We start from the raw sequence: 20,318 nt of genomic DNA, 5'->3' as shown, positions 1-20,318 counted from the left end.
GCAGGTTCCATCCCTGGCCTTGCCGTGAGCTGTGGTATGGGTCCCAGATGCAACTCGGATTATGAGTTGCTATGGCTATGGCGTAGGCCAGTGGCTACAGCTCCGATTAGACCCCTAGCCTGGGAATCTCTATGCGCCACAGGAGTGGCCCTAGAAAAGGCAAAAAGACAAAAAAAGAAAAAAAAAGAAAAAAGAAAGAAAGAAACTAAGTATAGCAAGAAAGGCTATGACATGTCACTTTGACACTTTTTCTTTCTTTCTTTTTTTTTTTTGCTTTTTAGGGCCATACTTGCAGAATATGGAGGTTCCCAGGATCTAATCAGAGCTACAGCAGCCGGCCTACACCACAGCCACAGCAACACAGGATCTGAGCTGCATCCGCAGCTTACACCAGAGCTCACAGCAGTGCCAGATCCTTAAGCAACTGAGCGAGGCCAGGGATCAAAACTGCAACCTCGTGGTTCCTAGTGGGATTTGTTTCTGCTACGCCATGATGGGAATTCCAACACTTTTAATGATATATAAGACTAATTTTTCTTGTTTGCCCCTTAATAAGTTTTAAAATATTTTTGCCTAACTGATGTGAATGAATCATTATGTATCTCTATTTCTGGTTACATCTACAACAAGAATTGTTCATAACTAATGTATAGTAAGATGTACCTTTACCCTAAAAATGATCTGATCAGCAAAACTGAGCTGATAGCTAAAAATGAAAACAATCACATGGAGTTCCCGTCGTGGCGCAGTGGTTAACAAATCCAACTAGGACCTATGACGTGTGGGTTCGATCCCTGGCTTTGCTCAGTGGGTTAAGGATCTGGCATTGCTGTGAGCTGTGGTGTAGGTCGAAGACACAGCTCAGATCCTGCATTGCTGTGGCTCTGGCACAGGCTGGTGGCTCCGGCTCCAATTAGACCCCTGTGCTGGGAACCTCCATATGCCTCAGGAAGCAGCCCTAGAAAAGGCAAAAAAAAGAAAAGAAAGAAAACAATCGCAGTAGTAGTAGAGATGGAAGTGGTGGTGAAACCAAGCTGTACTTTATTAAGTACTTTTTTTTGGTCTTTTTTTTTTTTTTTTGCTATTTCTTTGGGCCGCTCCCACACCATATGGAGGTTCCCAGGCTAGGGGTCGAATCGGAGCTGTAGCCGCCAGCCTACGCCAAAGCCACAGCGACGCATGATCCGAGCCGCGTCTGCAACCTACACCACAGCTCACGGCAACACCGGATCGTTAACCCACTGAGCAAGGTCAGGGACTGAACCCGCAACCTCATGGTTCCTAGTCGGATTCGTTAACCACTGCGCCACGATGGGAACTCCTTTATTAAGTACTTATTATGTGCCAGATACTGCATCAGACACTTTCAAATGTATAATTTCATTTAGTGTTCACAACTTCTAAGAGGGATGTTAAGTCAAACAAGATGTGATTGTACCAAAAGTTCTGGAAAAATCTAAAAAAATAACAGAGCTGTTATCTTCAAGACTAAAATCACTGCATCTATATGATTTTAGTAACTCTTCCATTGAAATTCAGACAATAACTGTTGGAAAAATGCACCAAGAAGCACTGGTACATTTCCTCACCTGTAAATCTCCTCTTACACTGCAGGTGTAGCAGGCAGACTCTCCTAACACATTTTTAATTTCCTCAGTCTTAGAAGTGTGCTTTAAATTCAAAGAAAGTGCTTTCTGTCTGGAAACCAAATCTTGACTGCTAAAATCCTGCCGCTGTTGTTGAAGCATGCATTTTATCTTTTGCAAATGCTCAGAGTCTAAGCTTTCATTCACAGTATCACTCTGTCTTTCACCTGTGTCACTAAAATGCATCTTGGAAACAGCCTCAGCAAAGAAGCCATCTGTTACTTTCTGATCAAGTCTGTTTGGTGTAGTCAACTTGCATTGGATTATGTTTTGATATTTCAGCCACTTGCTTTGAGTAGATGTATTATCGAGAAGTGAAATATCCCTTGGAGTCATTTCACTAGATTCTTTAGAGAAAGAAGTTTCACTTTGGTCCTCAGATCCAAAGCTGAAAGAAGGAAGCTCTGACTCTTCATACAAGTTGACTATGGGAGAATCAGAAGACTCTTGCCTGTCACAGTCGATCACATACGAACAAGAATCTAGGTCAGGTGACCCACTGGTAGCTGGCAAAGTAATAAGTGGAACTCGGATTCTACTTACTAATGAAAGCCTTTGAAGGTTCTTATTCTCCAGAGACTTTTTCATTACTGAAAAAAAAAAAAAAAAGCTGATTAAATAAAAATGTATCACAGACATCATCCAGGTTCTAGAAAACATTGAGTATCCATACAAAACAGCAAAAAATACCAAGCTGCCTTGCGCCACCTCAAAAAAAAAAAAAAAAAATCACATTTTCTCTAGAAAAATGTGATGGTGTTAGTCTCAAGAAAACAAAGATTTCAAAAATTTCCTTGTGGTGCTGTGGGTTAAGGATCTGGCATTGCCAAAGCTGTGGTGCAGGTTGCAAGTGCAGTGCAGGTTTGATCCCTGCCCTGATAACTTCCGCAGGTACAGCCAAAAATAAAAAATAAAAAAATTAAGATTTCAAAGCTTAAGTAACAGACTTTGAATTTTTTTTTTTTAGGATTGATAAACTTGATTGATATTCTTTTTCTTTTCCCTCTTAGCTAAGGATTTCCACCAACGGCCCCCCAATTACTACATTATATGTACACAATACTTAAGTTTTCAAAGTACTTTACAACCAAGGAGGGATGATCACTTCATTTTACAGATAAGACTGCCACCAAAGCCTAAGGTAACATGATGACCAACTGGCAGAGTTAAGATAAGAAGCCAGAACTAGTTTTTTGTTCTCAACTTTATATTCCTTCTCCAGAGACTGAAGTTCGAAGTTCATTTATCAATGTGTTATAGCTTCCTTTATATGGTTATTACACTCATAAACTAATACGTTAACCTTCATGATAAAGAAGATTTTTAGCTTTATTTTGATATTGTCATGTGGTAAGTGTTCAACTCTGGTAAACTCATGTTATGGCAGATTTTAGCTGAGTTTTATAATTCCTTCTCTCAGCAGCATTAGTAATAGATATATTACTGAAAACGTAAAAAGGATTATTTGTTGAATAAAGAATGATTGAGAGGGAAGGATCAATATAGTACAGGAGTAAGACGTGGTGCTCACATTCTCCCACAAACACATCAAAAAAACCCGTCTACATGTAGAATGATTCACAGAGAACATCTACTGAACGCTGGCAGAGACCTTAAACCTCCAAAAAGTGCAAGAAATCCCCCACATAACTGGGCAGAACAAAAGGGAAAAAAAGAGAGAGAGAAGGAACCAGGATGGGACTAGAACTCCTTGAGAAGGGCTGTGAAAGAAGAAAGGAACCCACATCCTAGGAAACTACCTAACCAATTGGGTGATCAGCCAAGACAGAGGGACCTCAATGTCTCAGAGAAAAGCACAGCAGCTGGGCTGATCAAGGCAAAGCAGAGTGAGAGCCGCACAAACCACTGGTACCACCTCCCGGAACACCACAGCCCGAGACACTTGGACAGGGGCTGGGTGCTGAGACTCAGGCTCTGGAGCATAAGAAAAATATAAACAAAATGAAGACACTCAGGAGCCATTCCCAGTTAAAAGAACAGGAGAATTCCCCTGAGGGCGCAAACAACAAAAACGGACCTCTGCAGTCTAACAGACACCAAGTTCAAAAAAGAGATAGTGAAAATACTGCAAGAATTAAGAGCGAATATGAAGGAATTAAGAGTAAATATGAATGCAGATTACTTTAGAAAGGAATTACAAAATATAAGGAGCCAAGAAAAATTAGAAAATTCATTTGCAGAGATGCAAGCTGAGTTAAAGGCACTGAGAACTAAAAAACATTAATTAAGGAAATTAAAGCGGATTCAAAGAAATGGAGAGATATTCCATGCTCTTGGATTAGAAGAATTAGTATTGTAAAAATGGACATACTACCCAAAGTGATCTATAGATTCACTGCATTCCCTATCGAATTACCCATGACATTTTGCACAGAACTAGAACAATCCAAAAATTTATACGGAACCATAAAGGACCCAGAATTGCCAAAGCTATCCTGAGAAAGGAAAAAAAACAAAACAAAACAAGCAGGAGGCATAACTCTCCCAGACTTCAGTCAATATTATAAAGCTACAGTAATGAAGACAGGGTGGTGCTTATATAAGAACAAACATACAAACCAATGGAACAGAATAGAGAATCCAGAAATTAACCCAGACACCTATGGTCAATTAATCTTCAGCAAAGGAGGCAAGAGTATAAAATAGGAAAAAAAAAAAAAACAGTCTCTTCAGCAAGTGGTGCTGGGAAAACTGGACAGCTGCATATAAATCACTAGAAAATACCCTCACGCCATGCACAAAAATTAACTCAAAATAGCTTAAAGACATAAACATAAGACAAGACACCACAAAACTCCTAGAAGAAAACATTCTCCAACATCAACCATACAAATGTTTTCTTAGGTCAGTCTCCCAAGGCGACAGAAATAAAAACAAAAATAAACCAATGGAACCTAATCAAACTTAAAAGCTTTTGTACAGCAAAGAAAACCATTAAAAAAAAAAAAAAAAGACAACCTGCAGAATGGGAGAAAATAGTTTCAAATGATGCAACTGACAAGGGCTTAATCTCTAAAATATACAAACAACTCAACAACAAAAAAACCAACAACCCAATTGAAAAATGGGCAGAAGACCTGAGTAGACACTTCTCCAAAGAAGATATACAGATGGCCAACAGGCACATGAAAAAATGCTCAACATCACTAATTATTAGAGAAATGCAAATCAAAACTTCTATGAGGTACCACCTCACACTGGTCAGAATGGCCATCATTAACACATCAACAAATAACAAAGGCTGGAGAGGGTGTGAAGAAAAGGGTACCCTCCTTCACTGTTGATAGGAATATAAATTGGTACAACCACTATGGAAAACATTATGGAAATACCTCAGAAAACTAAATATAGAACTACCATATGACCCAGAAATCCCACTCCTGGGCATATATCCAGACAAAACTTTCACTGAAAAAGATACCTGCACCCCTATGCTCACTGCAGTGCTATTTACAATAGCCAAGACACAGAAATCTAAATGTCTATCAACAGACAAATGGATTAAGATGTGGTATACACACACACCCACACACACACAATGGAATACTATTCAGCCATAAAAAAGAACAAAATAAGGCCATTTGCAGCAACATGGATGGAACTAGACTCTCATATTAAGTCAGAAAGAGAAAACAAATACCATGTTATCACTTTATCTGGAATCTAATATATGGCACAAATGAACCTATCTATTTTATCTGGAATCTAATATATGGCACAAATGAACCTATCTATTTTATCTGGAATCTAATATATGGCACAAATGACCCTATTTACAGGAAAAAAAAAAACAAACTCATGGACATGGAGAACAGACTTGTGGTTGTCAAGGGGAGGGGGAGGGAGTGGGATAGACTGGGAGTTTGGGGTTAGTAGATAGAAACTACTACATTTGGAGTGGATAAGCAATGAGATCCTGCTGTGTAGCACAGGTAACTGTATCTAATTACTTGTGATGGAACATGATAGAGGATAATGTGAGAAAAATAATGTATATATACATATATATAACTGGGTCACTTTGCTGTACAACAGAAATTGACAGAACATTGTAAATGAACTATAATTTTAAAAAATCTTAAAAAACAAAAGAAAACTCTCACAGTTCCTGTTATCTTTCAAAGTTCAAGGCAGCTCTTATAGTATCCTATTGCAGCTGCCCCGTAAGATCAGGAACCTTGGAATTCCTGTTGTGGATCAGCAGTAACAAACCTGAACGAACTCAATTGGTATCCATGAGGACGTAGATTTAATCCTTGGCCTCATTCAGTGGGTTAAGGATTGGGCATTGCCATGAGCTGCGGTGTAGGTTGCAGACGCGGCTTGGATCTGGTGTTGCTATGGCTGTGGTATAGGCCAGAGGCTACAGCTCCGATTTGACCCCTAGCCTAGGAACTTCCATGTGCCACAAGTGCGGCCCTGAAAAAACCAAAAGTTTTTTTTTTTTTTTAATTAAATTAAGGTAATTTAATTACCTTATCGCCTCTTCACCCTCATTTCCTGTCACTCGCCTTCACTCACTCACGCCATGGCAGCCTCCTTGCTGTTCCACAACTGGCCAGCATTCTCCTGCCTCAAAACCTCTATACTTCCTATTTCCAGGCCCAGGAAATATTCCTCCAGCTATCTGAATGGCTCTCTCTTTCCTCCTTCAGATCTCTCCTCCAATGCCATTTTATCAGAGGTCCTACTTGACCCATATAAAATAGAACTCCATCCCCACCTGCACTCTTATCCCCCTTGCACAGATATTTTGGTCTCCGAGCCTTAAAACCCTCTGAGGTACGACATATTTGTTTATCGTCAGTCTCCTTTCATTGGAATTTAAGTTCCATGAGGGCAGACCTTTGCTTGTTTTATTCACAGACCTATCTCTAACATCTAGAAGAGTGCAACACATAGTAACCACTCCAGAAATATTTGATAAGTGAGTGACTGACTAAATAGACTAATCCTTTTAAGGACTGTGCCCACACACACTGTCTATACTTTCTTATTCAATATTTGCTCCATTTTTAACTAATTTTTACCCTATTTCACTGAAAAGACCCTCAAGTCGCCAAATGGGATGTTTCTGTTCTCGTTTTATGGGATGTCTCAGTAACTGACATAACTAACCCTCTCCACCTCCAGAATCTTGAGTGTGGGATATAACACACTCTCTTCTCTCTTGATGAACCCACCTATTCTCAGTACTTTCAATGTTTCTGTGTGTAAACGTCTATGAACCAGAACCAGCACCCAAATTCTTTTTTTTTTTTTTGGTCTTTTCTAGGGCTGCACCCGTGGCACATGGAGGTTCCCAGACTAGGGGTCTAATCGGAGCTGTAGCCGCCAGCCTACACCACAGCCACAGCAACGCCAGATCTGAGCCTTGTTTGCGACCTACACGACAGCTCATGGCAACGCCAAATCCTTAATCGAGGCCAGGGATCGAACCCTCAACCTCATGATTCCTAGTCGGATGCATTAACTAACCACTGAGCCACGACGGGAACTCCCCAACTCCTTAACATCTCTACCTTTCTGTCTCACAGGCATGCCTTATCTACACCTATCCACATACCAAACCTGTTCCACCCACCATGGGAACTGTGTCCTCCCCAGCCCTGTGCCCCTCATCCCCCACGTCAAAATTCATATGCTCAAGTCATAACGCCCAATGTGACTATTTGGAGAGGGGGCCTTTAAGAGGTAATAAAGGGTAAATGAGGTTGTAAGAGTGGTGCCCGGATCCAGCAGAATGAGTGTCTTTGAACATAGAACAGTCTCTCCCTCTCTCCCTCCCCCAACCCCTCTCTCTCCACGTGCATATACCAAAGGAGGCCACAGTAGGAAGGTAGCCATCTGTAAGCCAGGAATAGATTTCTCACCAGACACTTGGACTTCTACCCTCCAGAGCTATGACAAAATAAATTTCTGTTGTTTAAGCCATCATCCTGCTGCATTTTGTTATGGTAACCCTAGCTGACAAATACACTCCTCCACCTTACCCCACTCAGTAAAGCCCACCTCAGTCCACACTAAGTCAGAAAGCCGGGGTCTTTCTCCTCCCTTTCCTTCACTCTATTCTCTACATCCAGTCGAGCAACAGTTATGCTTCTACCTCCAAAATTTAACTTAAATGGTTATTTATTCTAAAAGAAATGACTCTGTGCTATTTCATTACTAAAATAATTATTGGTTGGTTATTCATATACTTACTTGACCATGTTAAAAAAAATCATCTAGTCTTAAGATTTTTATCTTTCTAGTTTTTAATAGGTTCCTTTGTTTTAAAATTAACCGAAGTTTTTCACTCACAACTACTAAAACTTTGTATACATTATACATTATTTACTTCCCACAAATCAGGTCTGCTGATTTAAAATTATAATCCAAATAATGATAAAAATGTGGAGTTCCTGTCGTGGCTCAGTGGTTAACGAACCCGACTAGGAACCATGAGGCTGCGGGTTCGATCCCTAGCCTTGCTCAGTGGGTTAAGGATCCGGTGTTGCCATGAGCTGTGGTGTAGGTCCCAGACGTGGCTCGGATGCCGAGTTGCTGTGGCTGTGGTGTAGCCAGCGGCCACAGCTCCGATTAGACTCCTAGGCTGGGAAACTCCCTATGTCATGGGAATGGCCCTAGAAAAGGCAAAAAGACAAAAAATACAAAATAAGGGAGTTCCCATCGTGGCGCAGTGGTTAATGAATCCGACTACGAACCATGAGGTTGCAGGTTCAATCCCTGGCCTTGCTCAGTGGGTTAAGGATCCGGTGTTGCCATGAGCTGTGGTGTAGGTTGCAGACGCGGCTCAGATCTCTCGTTGCTGTGGCTCTGGCGTAGGCTGGTGGCTACAGTTCCAATTCGACCTCTAGCCTGGGAACCTCCATATGCCGAAAGAGTGGCCCAAGAAATGGCAAAAAGACAAATAAAATAAAAAATAAATAAAAATAAATAAAAATGTTCTGAATCTTTAGGAGAGAAATCTAAAATTGCTGTATATGGGGGAAAGTATATATCTTTACACAATTGTTTCTTCAATGTAGAATAACTTTTTAATGTTAAAATATTTGTAATTTACTTACGATCATTTTTAACTGAATTCTTATTAGGCTCAGCTATCACTTGAAAATTGTCTTCAGTGTTAAAGCTGAAATCTCCTTTTATCAAGTTTTCTTCATCTGGCAACTAGAAAACAGATCCAATTATCAGTTTAGAAAAAGTGTGTGTACATATCCATATCCATATCTTTATCTCTCTCTATATATACACACACACATATACATACAGTTTATGGTTATAACTTGAGACATAGGAAGACAGAAATACGTTATGAATCAATTCCATTTGAGGAAAGCAGAGTACACTATATTTCATCAATTCTTATGACTCAGGTTTCTTACATCTTAACATCTTTGATATTGGGATGCACCTTAAAAATGACATTTTTACATTTCTATAGCACAGGCAACAGTTGTGACATAGTTGTCATTGCCTGTGCATGTGTAGCAACATGTAAAGGAGTCAGACTGCTCACATAATGATCACTTAAATATGAGTTTCTGCATTGTTAACATGAGACATGTGAAAAATTTTTGTTTGAACATCTTCAAAAAGATTACACTAAAATTTAGCATCGAACAAAAAGTACTGTGTTCACAGAAAAACAAGAAAACAAAGCAGTGTGATATGTTGCAAAAATCTATGCTCAAATAAATCTAAGATTCTTTCAAGAGATATAACATTAAAAATCCCAGTGAAGGTGAAAAAGTTCTGGGGATCTGTTTCATAACACTGCAAATATACATCCCATTACCAGGGTGTACACATAAAAATGGTTAAGATGGTAATTTTATGATATGTATTTTTTTGTCATATTAAAAAAAAAAAAGAACTTTTTTGAAGTTCCCCTTGTGGCTCAGCGGTAACACACCTGACTGTTATCCATGAGGATACAGGTTCAATCCCTGGCCCTGCTCAGTGGGTTAAGGATCCAGCACTGCTGTGAGCTGTGGTGTAGGTTGAGACATGGCTCAGGTCTGGTGTTGCTGTGGCTGTGACATACGCAGGCAGCTGCAGCTCTGATTTGACCCCTAGCCTGGGAACTTTCATGTGCCACAGGTGTGGCCCTAAAAGAACCCTTTAGTTTTAAAAGGGAACTTTTTAAATAAAAAAGGCAGTGAAGGGAGTTCCCGTCGTGGAGCAGTGGAAACTAATCTGACTAGGAACCTTGAGGTCGCAAGTTTGATTCCTGGCCTCACTCAGTGGGTTAAGGATCCAGTTTGGCCATGAGCTGTGGTGTAGGTCGCAGATGCAGCTCGGATCCGGCACTGCTGTGGCTGTGGCCTAGGCCGGCAGCTGTAGCTCCAATTCAACCCCTAGCCTGGGAACTTCCATATGCTGCAGGTGCAGCCTTAAAAAGACAAAAGACAAAAACAAAACAAAACAAAATAAAAAGACAAAAGACAAAAAAAAAGGCAGTGAAAAATCATTGAGTAGTGTTGATTGACTGCTTTCTTTCTTAGTGGTATATATTATAATGGTGCTTTTTATAATCAGTGATAGTATCTTAGAATTTGATGAAATACAGGATTTTTTAAGTTCAGAAGCCACTGTGTATGAGCAATCTGTCACACTTATTTCAAAAAGCTCTCATCTCTCTGTTGGTAAGCCTAGTCATTTTGACTTAGAATATTTTTATAAACTCAGGATATAAAACAAGACCATACTGATGTATGCAAAAATAATTAAAAATAAACAAATGGACATAAATTTCTTTGTCAGTATGGAATACATCCCTATTTTCCTCTCAAAATGCATAGGAAATGAGAAACAGAAACACTTCTCACTTTTGATAAAACTAAGAAATAATGGTAACCCTGAATTATAATATATGAAGAGGATAAGAACAGAGTACAGGCTTAGCAATAGGGAGGAAAGTCAAACCCAAGCACCTACTACAAGAAAGACCAATAAAAAGTTGATTTATAAACCCCAATAACCATGAAAACACATTGAAACTGGAGTCCACAGGGACTGCTGAAAAAGGATACAAAGGACTGAAAACAATAGAAGTTTAGAAAGAGAAAAACCAAAAGAACAGTGGGGAGAAATTATCAAAGAAATGATTTAAAAGAAAAATTTTTATAGGACTAATGAACTTGTACCTACGGGATAAAAAGACTGAGTAGCCAGTATAAGGTGTTAATAAACCTGAAGAAAGGCACACCACAGTGAAATTTCAGAACACCAGGAATAAAGAAAATATGTGAAAAACTTTTAGATGGAGAAAGTATTATTATATTTAAATTTAAAAAGAAAAAAGGCATATCCTATCTGAATTCTGTATCCAGCCAAACTTTCAAACAGAATAAAAAACTGTTCAAGGAATTCCCACTATAGTGCAGTGGGTTTAGGATCCAGCATTGTCTCTGAGGCAGCACGGGTCAATTCCAGGCCCAGCACGGTGGATTAAGGATCTGGTGCTGCTGTGGCATAGATCACAGTTGCAACTCAGATTTGATCCCTGGCCTGTGTGCTGAGGGTATAGCCAAAAAAAGAGAAAGAAAAAAAAAAAAACAAAAAAAACCTGTCAACATGCAAAGCTCCCCAAATCTCCCTGCTCCCTTTCCTAAGAGGTACTCAAGATGTGTTCCAGAGAAACAAGAAAAAAAGATAATGTGTTCAAGATACTGATAACCCAAGCTAGGAAAGAGGCAAAGGGCTTTTGCAAGATGGTGTAGATTATGGCAGACAGATGGAAGATTGGGGGAAAAAATGGAACTAATAAAGATTATATGATAAATTTGTGTGGATTCCTGTATTGAAGAGTATTTTATAAAACTTTGGAGGGTATGGAAAACTCTTTACCCTAATAGTCAAAGAGCACTAAGCAAATTTTCTTAAATGAGATAATAGTAAACTAAGAAAAAAACCTTGGAGTTTCAGTCGTGGCGGAGTAGAAACAATCCAACTAGTATCCATGAGGATGGAGGTTCCATCCCTGGCCTTGCTCAGTGGGGGCAGGTGGGATGGGTGGGTAGGATCCAGCATTGCCACGAGCTTTGGTATAGGTTACAGATGCAGCTTGGATCCTGTGTGGCTGTGGCTGTGGCATAGGCTGGCAGCTGCAGCTCCAATTCGACCCCTTGCCTGGGAACTTCCATATGCTGTGGGTGTGGCCTTAAAAAGCAAAAAAAAAAAAAAAAAACCCTCTAAAATTCTGAAAGAGTCACTAGTTTCATCATGTTGCTACAAATGGCAAAACTAGTGACTCTTTTAGAATTTTTGAGGGTTTTTTTTTACTTGCTTTTTAAGGCCACACCCACAGCATATGAGATGCACTGGGAGTTTGTTAGGAGATGCAAACTATTGCATTTGGAGTGGATAAGCAATGAGATTCTGCTGTACAGCACAGGAAACTACATCTAATCACTTGTGATGGAAAATGGAGGATAATGTGGGAAAAAGAACATATATATATACACATACATATATATATGTAAAACTGGGTGACTTTATAGCAGATACTGACTGAACATTGTAAATCAAGTATAATAAAAAATTAAAAAAGAAAAAGAATTCTAAAAGAAAATATAACCATAGTTACATTAAACTATGAAACTATTAAACTATGAAAACGTTATACATTTATAATAACAAAAATGTTGAATATCTATCTAAAATTTATGATATAGTAATAGTAGGAGTCTAGGGGAGGAATTCAGAATTAACTTATTTTACTTAACATAGACACTCTGATAATTAGCTCTTGCTAAAGATAGTGTAAAACCATGATAATAGCTAATAAAACTATCAAGATTTATTAATAAAAAGCATTAAATGAAGACTTAAGAATTCTGGGCTCGAGAAACCATAAAAGAAAACATTGACCTATCTGATTACATAAATGCTAAATACGTATTTCTGGAAGAAACCATAAATAAAGTCAAAACACTAATAAATTAGGAAAAATGACAAAGGGTTCATTTTCCTAACATAGAATTCCTACAAAACTGTAAAACATTACTGGGAGAAATTAAAGAAGAAATAGAGGGATATATCATTACAACATTGAAAATAGATCGATTTCTGCAAAATTGCAAAATCAATTATTGCAAAAATGTCGATTCTTGGAGTTCCCATTGTGGCTCAGCAGTAATGAACCTGACTAGTATCTATGAAGACACAGGTTCAATCCCTGGCTTTGCTCAGTGGGTAAAGGATCTGGTGCTGGCGTGAGCTATGGTGTAGGTCACAGACGTGGCTCAGATCTGGTGCTGCTATGGCTGTGGCGTAGGCCGGCAGCTGCAGCTCCAATTCAACCCCTAACCTGGGAACCTCCATATGCTGCAGGTGCGCCCCTAAAAAACAAACAAGGAAGTTGATTTTCCCCAAGGTCTCTGTACACAATGAAATTCCAAATTCCCTGCATGCTTATGTGTATGCATGGAAACTGTTAAGCTAATTCTGAAATATAAATGAAAATGCATAAAGCTAAGAACAAGATGAGAAGATTTAAAACACTCAGCAGGTTAGGGATCCAGCATTGTCACTGCTGTGGCTCGGGTTGCTATTGTGGCACAGGTTTGATCCCTGGCTGGGGAACTTCCACATACCCGGGCAAGTCCAAAAAAACGGACAAAATAAACTCTAGAGCAATGAATCAGAATAGAAACCAAACACAGACACCAAATATATGGACATCTGATTTATAACAAAGGAAAAATATGAAGGAACAGAGAAAAGACAGCCTTTTCAATAAATGGTGCTAGATCAACTGAATGTCCACGTGAAAAAACTATAAAATTTTTATCTGTACCTCAATACATAAAAATCAGTTATAAGTCAAATGGTAAAAGGCAAAGTAATAAAGCTTCTACAAGATAATAGAGAATATCTTCAAGAACTTGGGGTAGAGAAAGACTTGTAAAACAAGACAAAAAAAAGCACTAATTAGAAAGAAAAAACAGGAGTTCCCGTCGTGGCTCACTGGTTAATGAATCCTACTAGGAACCATGAGGTTGCGGGTTAGATCCCAGGCCTTGCTCAGTGGGTTGACGATCCGGCATTGCCGTGAGCTGTGGTGTGGGTTGCAAACGGGGCTTGGGGCTTGGATCCCGTGTTGCTGTGGCTCTGGCGTAGGCCGGTGGCTACATCTCTGATTCAACCCCTAGCCTGGGAACCTCCATATGCTGCTGGAGTAGCCCAGGAAATGGCAAAAAAAAAAAAAAGGAAAGGAAAAAACAGAAAACTGAATTGTATTAAAAATTATAAACTTCCATTAAGAGTAAAAGATAAGTCAGTCAGGTAAGATAAGCATAGCAACTAAAAACTGAGGAAGAAAGCTTAGCGAACACTTTATGAGGCAGGATATGGAGAAGGCTAATAATCATAGGAAAAGTTTCCAACCTCATTGTTAGAAGGAAAATGCAAATTAAAGCCAAACTGAAATACTACTACATATCTTACCAGAATAGCTAAAATTCAAAACAAAAAGCTATCAGCACCAAGTGCTGATGAAGATATAGAGCTACAGGGACTCTGGCACATTCCCGAGAGAAATGTAAACTGTAACAACCATTTTGGAAAGCAGTTTGGCATCATCTACAAAAAGTAATGACACGAATATCTAGTGACTCAATTCCACTCCTAGGTAGTGTCTTTAACAGAAGCATATCATATGGGTACACATTCATGACAGTACGTGAATGCTGACAGCATTACCTGTAATAACCCCCAAATGCAAACAACTGAAGAATGTACGGCCGTGTATTCACACAATGGAATCCTACACCCACAATAAAAATGAATAAATGACAGACACACGCAACAATATGAATTTCAAAATTGCAATGTTGAACAAAAGAAGCCAGACATAAAAAATACACTGTGTATTACTCTATTTATATAAAGATTTAAAAGCAAAACTAATATTTGGTACAATCAGTCAAGATGGTGGTTTTCTTTGAGGAGAATGGAAGGCGTAGTAATTACAAGGGGCAGGAGAGGGACTTCTGAGATGCTAGTAAAGCTCTTATTTCTTAAGGGTGGAGCTTGCATAGGCGTGTCTACTTTGCGGTAATTATTGCACTGTGCACTTACAGTCTGTGCACTTATTTTGCATGTGTAGTATGCTTTAATAAAAAAGAGGAAAATTTTTAAATCTCTTTAACAGATACTGCTGTTTTAAATTTTGGCCAATTTGAGGCATGCAGAAGCTCCTGGACCAGGTATTGAACCCCAGCCACAATAGTGACAATGCCAGATCCTTACCACAAAGCCACCAGGGAACTCCAACAGATACTATTTTAAATACATGCATATTATCTTCTCTCCATAACCTTATTCTATTTGGCAGCAATGAGAGGTATTTGGCATCATACTTAGAGGGGAGGGGGTGGATATTAGACGGAAAGAAAATCTACTAGCTGTTAAATATATTTTCTTTTTTTTCACTATAGTTGATTTACAATATAGTGCCAATTTCTGTTGTATAGGATAACCCAGTCTCATATATACATATATACACACACACACATTCTTTTTCTCATATCATCCCCCATCAGATTCTATCCCAAGAGACTGGGCACAGTTCCCTGTGCCATACAGTAGGACCCCACTGTGGTGCAATGGGATCAGCAGTGTCTCTGCAGTGCCACAACACAGATTCAGTCCCCAGCTGGGCACAGTGGGTTAAAGGATCCAGTGTTGCTGTGGTTGAGGACTAGGTCAAAACTGCAGCTTGGATCTGATCCCTGGACCAGGAACTCCATATATTGTGGGGTGTCCAAAAAAGGACTATATTTTCTATATATTATCTGCCTATCTGGTCTTGTCATGAATTCCTAGTATTCCCTGAAGTGAAAGTAATCCTTTAAATTCCTGATCCTAAAAATCTTTCAAATTTTTCTGTCTTATTTAGTTTGGTTTGAGATATTATACTTATCAATTTACTGAACTTTTAAATTTACAACTGTACAATGATTTAAATATACTCTCTTTGCAAAATTTGGTATTGACATAAAGAAAATGATTTGGCAAGATGAAACTTTAAAAATATTTTTACCTGCAAGAAGTCAATCTGCATACAAGTGCTAGGCAACTTAGGTGTCAAAAAACAAGTATTTGTCATGCAGTTTTCATACACGCTATCTGGAAATTGATTGCATTCAAGCTGGGAGCTGTGTCCTCTGACCATCACAGCACTAGCAGCTGATCCTTTCACTTGGTGCCCTTGAAACTCAACAGGCTACAGTAAATTATTAAAAATGAGCATTGCATAAGTATATATATTACAGTGCATATAGACAAAGAACATAATGCATCATTCGGCTATTAAATATTTATTTAAGTAATTACTAAGAGGCTAATAGTGAAAAATCAGGAAATATTCCTATTATCCTAAAACATGTTAAAGGTAGGCTAATTAAAAGTGCAATGATTTAACTGCATTAAAATTCAACATTAATAAGTAGGATTTTATTTTATTACAATCATAAGGAGTTTGGTAATAATGGGCTGATTTAGCCAGAAAGACACAGGTGCTCCTTTCTCTATGCTTCCACTACACATGATACAGCTCTCCATGACAGACATCACATTTTACTCCAGTGAAGCTTCTTCTTATCTGTATACTAATTGTACTACAAGCTCCTTGAAGGCAGCTTCTTATCTGTATACTAACTGTACTGAAAGCTCCTTCTCAGGGTATCACCTGCATTTAACACCTTGCAATCAATAAACATGACATATATGTTTTATATACATACATAGATATGATGTATATGTATATATGTTATATATATAGGATATATATGCAATATAGGAGGCAATCAATAAACACGATAATAGGAAGGGAAGAAAGATGGAATAGAGGAAGCTGTTTCCTTTCTTTAAGGGTTTTGTAAACCATCATGCCATTAGCCAGAGGGAAGCTGGGCTCTCAGCATCCCACAGGATCTGATCCTGTAGCTCTGAGAACAAAGGTCTAAGAGTACCCAGACAGACCTCTACCTCAGGGGGTTCCCACATCCCTTCAGAGGCTTGGTCTGCTTTCAGACTTCAAATGGCTTTCTCTGCTGCCCCCTAGAGGGTTCCGGGATTTTTACTACACAGGGTGACAAAGTCTACCCAGAATGAGGAAAAATAGAGTGCTGCAGAGCCAAAGGAATGAATGTACACAAAGGATGAATTTATCTTTAACTGACAATTTAACAAAATGAAAATAATATATAATCTTAATATTCTCTTATTTTAAAATGAAGATTCTAAATCACACATTTGAAAGGAAAATCAAATCTAAAATGCCTCTTAAACAGGGCTTCTACTGAAAACATTGTTCTGAATTTGAAAACATACACATATCAATTAAAGTCTAAACTTTCAAAGACTGTACATTTCTGCTTTGTTTCATGGGGGAATACAAATTCTCTACAAGCAGATGCCTCACTTTCTTTGCTGCTACGCAGATCTTTTCCAGAGGTCTATTGGGTTTTAGGAATAGAATCACTATTTCCAAAACCCAACCATCTATGTGCTGTTCCTCTTTCCATATTTGCTATAGAGTGGATTGCATTACTGAGAGCCTCTTATACATACTTCTATACATTCAGTCTGAAGTAAAATTGGTGGAATAAAATTAATGAATTAAAAGCTATAAAGATCTTCATTTCTCCACAGAACACTCATTAACTGTACTTTGCATATCTTTGTGTCCAATCTCTCAGGTATCCTACGTATACACAAGGCATGATGTTCATTAGTAACAGAGACAGGCCTCAAAACTAAAAAAAGAGGTCAAAGTCATTAGTTTCTCTTACTCTTAAAACCCATGTTCATTCACTATGCTCACTAAACTTCTGCCTATGAAGACTAAGACAGTTGTGTAAAAAACAGCAGGTAAATACAGTGGGTTAGAAAATCAATTCTGCGCAAATTTTACCTTAGGGTCACAGGTTTTTCTCTCCATTTGTTTAGGAATGAGAGCTCGAGAGTCAGTCTCTTCTTCACTGCCCAAGGAAAAAAACTAGGATAAAACAGCAATAAGGTGTTAGCTAAAATCATTTTGCAGGTGGTTATGAGTATGATGGGAAAATACTCCCCAAACTTAAAATTTGCCCTTTGAAAATACACTTGTGGACCTGCTGTATAGCACAGAGAACTCTACCCAATATTCCGTGATAATCTATGTGGGAAAAGAATCTGAAAGAGAAAAAAAAAATACCAATGATAGCTAGCATTACGATTCATAATAATAATTGATAAGAGCACTTATAAAGGTCTGGTGATCTGGTGTTGCCCTGAGCTGTGGTGTAGGTTGCTGACGCGGCTCGGATCCCGCATTGTTGTGGCTCTGGCGTAGGCGGGTGGCTACGGCTCCGATTGGACCCCTAGCCTGGGAACCTCCATGTGCCACGAGAGCGGCCCTAGCAAAGGCAAAAAAAGACAAAAAAAAAGATCACCTATAAAAATAGAAACTATGTGTATAGTCTTTATAGCTTACCAAATACTTCCCAAACTCATTATTCACTACTAATTTAACTATTAAAGTAATATTACATAGTTAAAAAAAAAAAAGAATACTTGACATCTCCATTTTGCTTCTCTCTATAGATACATACGAGTTACCCCTGGCAAAAGAGTGCTATGGTAGATAAAGTTTTATAATAATTAATTTTAAAACTCAGCATTAGAAAATTCAAATTCTAAACTATTAATTGAATTCTTTTAACACTAGAAAAAAAGGTTGGATACGTTATAACTAATATTTATGTTAATACAAATTTTTAATTCAAAAATTAGTGTGAAATTAAAGAAGGAAAAATTATGAAAAGTGTACTAGTTTATCTGAAAAATGAACCACTGGCCAAAAACAAACAAAAAAAGAAGGAGGGAATTCCCTTGTTGTGCAGCTAATTAAGGATCTGGCATTGTCAGTGCAGTATTTCAGTGGCTCAGGTCACAGCCACGGCAAAGGTGCCATCCCTGGCCCAGGTAATTTCACATGCCATAAATGCAGCTAAAAAAAAAAAAAAAAAGACAGAATGAATCATCTTTTAGCAACCATAAAATACAAGATATAAACAACAGCAACTACTCATTTTTAGTTCAAGTAACTATATAAAATAGCCTTAACTTCTAATATAAACTACTGCATTAGAAAATGAACTCAACTGCATTAAGCAGTTTTTTGAGGGGAGCCTCGCCAGGGCATGTGAAGGTTCTCAGACCAGGGAACAAAACAGAGCCACAGCAGCGACCTAAGCTGTGGCAGTGACAACACCAGATCCTTAACCCACTGAGCCACAAGGAAACGCCTAGAAATAGTTTATATTTAATAAATATGGAGGAAAAAAAAACTGACCTCAAGGAGTTTCCATTGTGGCTCAGTGGTTAACGAATCCGACTAGAAACCATGAGGTTGTGGGTTCGATCCCTGGCCTTGCTCAGTGGGTTAAGGATCTGAAGTTGCCATGAGCTATGGTGTAGGTTGCAGACACAGCTCAGATCTGGCATTGCTGTGGCTCTAGTGTAGGCTGGCAGCAACAGCTCTGATTAGACCCCTAGCCTGGGAACCTCCATATGCTGCGGGAGTGGCCCTAGAAAGGGCAAAAAGACAAAAAACAAACAAACAAACAAACTGACCTCAATAGAAGAGGTAAACTATTTCTTCAAATACTGGTCACTTTCCTTTTATAACACCTATATATAAGCACAACTGCCAACCAAGTGGCTCTTAAAAACATTTACTCATATTTTAGAACTAGCATTTTTTAATATAGTGAGTTAAAAATATTAATTAGTATAGTATCTTCTAGCTCATTTGCTATGTGTAGCTAATTACATTTACAGAAATAAAGTGAAAGTGGCAATAAGTATATCCAACTTATTTGATCCAGTATCAAAGACCACCCTAAATTTAAGTTCTGAAAATATACATGAACAGTTTGTTTCAGGAGCTGTAACAAAAAAGTTATTACAAAATACAAATGTACTTCTATATTAATGCTAAAAAGACATTTACTTTTGCAAATGATTGTAAGACATTCCTCATTAGTGTGAATTATAAAATATTTTGCTTTAAAAATATATGACATTTATTTTGGAAGTTCCCTGGTGGCTTAGCAGGTTAAGGATCCAGCATCATCCCTGCCATGGCCTGGTTAGAGCTGTGGCACAACTTTGATCCCTGGCCCGAGAATTTCTGCATGCCTCAGGCAAGGCCAAAAAGAAAAAAAAAATTATATGCCATATCTACATATATATCTACAATTCCTGGCTACTTTATATTTTAAAAGTTAACTCACCTTGGTGAGGGATTCACTTGGTTTAACTTCATTTTCTTTTATCATCTTAAGAATAGAACATTAATATAAGCCAAAGGTAACAGAAAATAAATTTCTTTTAGACATAAGAAATATATGAATACCATTACTAATATTTAAAGAAATAAAAACTGTGTTAATTAAACACTATTTTTACCTAGGAAGAATTTTCAAAGATCTTAGTACTTGTAAATGTGAAGTAAATATTCATATTGTAAAATAATAAGATATGTCAATTGTACTTATATCAAGAAATCTAGGAAAGCTGTTCTTGACCTTTCAAGTTATCAGTTCCACTTCTGGAAATCAAATCTAATAACTAAAAATGTAAACAATTTAC

The 20,318-nt window shown here is 38.2% G+C and overlaps 1 protein-coding gene across 2 annotated transcripts in view; it reads right to left on the bottom strand.

Moving 5' to 3' along the window:
• The window catches only part of ZGRF1 (zinc finger GRF-type containing 1), a 78,634-nt gene that overhangs the window by 33,899 nt on the left and 24,417 nt on the right, over positions 1 to 20,318 (bottom strand). For both annotated transcript variants that reach the window (XM_047799036.1, XM_047799037.1), the window contains exons 8-12: positions 19,961 to 20,005; positions 17,596 to 17,679; positions 15,721 to 15,903; positions 8,738 to 8,840; positions 2,190 to 2,236 (exon numbers count right to left, since the gene is read on the bottom strand). In XM_047799036.1, the coding sequence (XP_047654992.1) occupies positions 2,190 to 2,236; positions 8,738 to 8,840; positions 15,721 to 15,903; positions 17,596 to 17,679; positions 19,961 to 20,005 (462 nt within the window). The remainder of the gene's footprint in view (positions 1 to 2,189; positions 2,237 to 8,737; positions 8,841 to 15,720; positions 15,904 to 17,595; positions 17,680 to 19,960; positions 20,006 to 20,318) is intronic.

This window comes from Phacochoerus africanus, chromosome 10 (genome assembly GCF_016906955.1).
Source record: "Phacochoerus africanus isolate WHEZ1 chromosome 10, ROS_Pafr_v1, whole genome shotgun sequence".
NCBI classification, from domain to species: Eukaryota; Metazoa; Chordata; class Mammalia; order Artiodactyla; family Suidae; genus Phacochoerus; species Phacochoerus africanus.
Note: the sequence above shows the minus strand (reverse complement) of the source record. Positions and strands in the feature narration are given on the sequence as shown.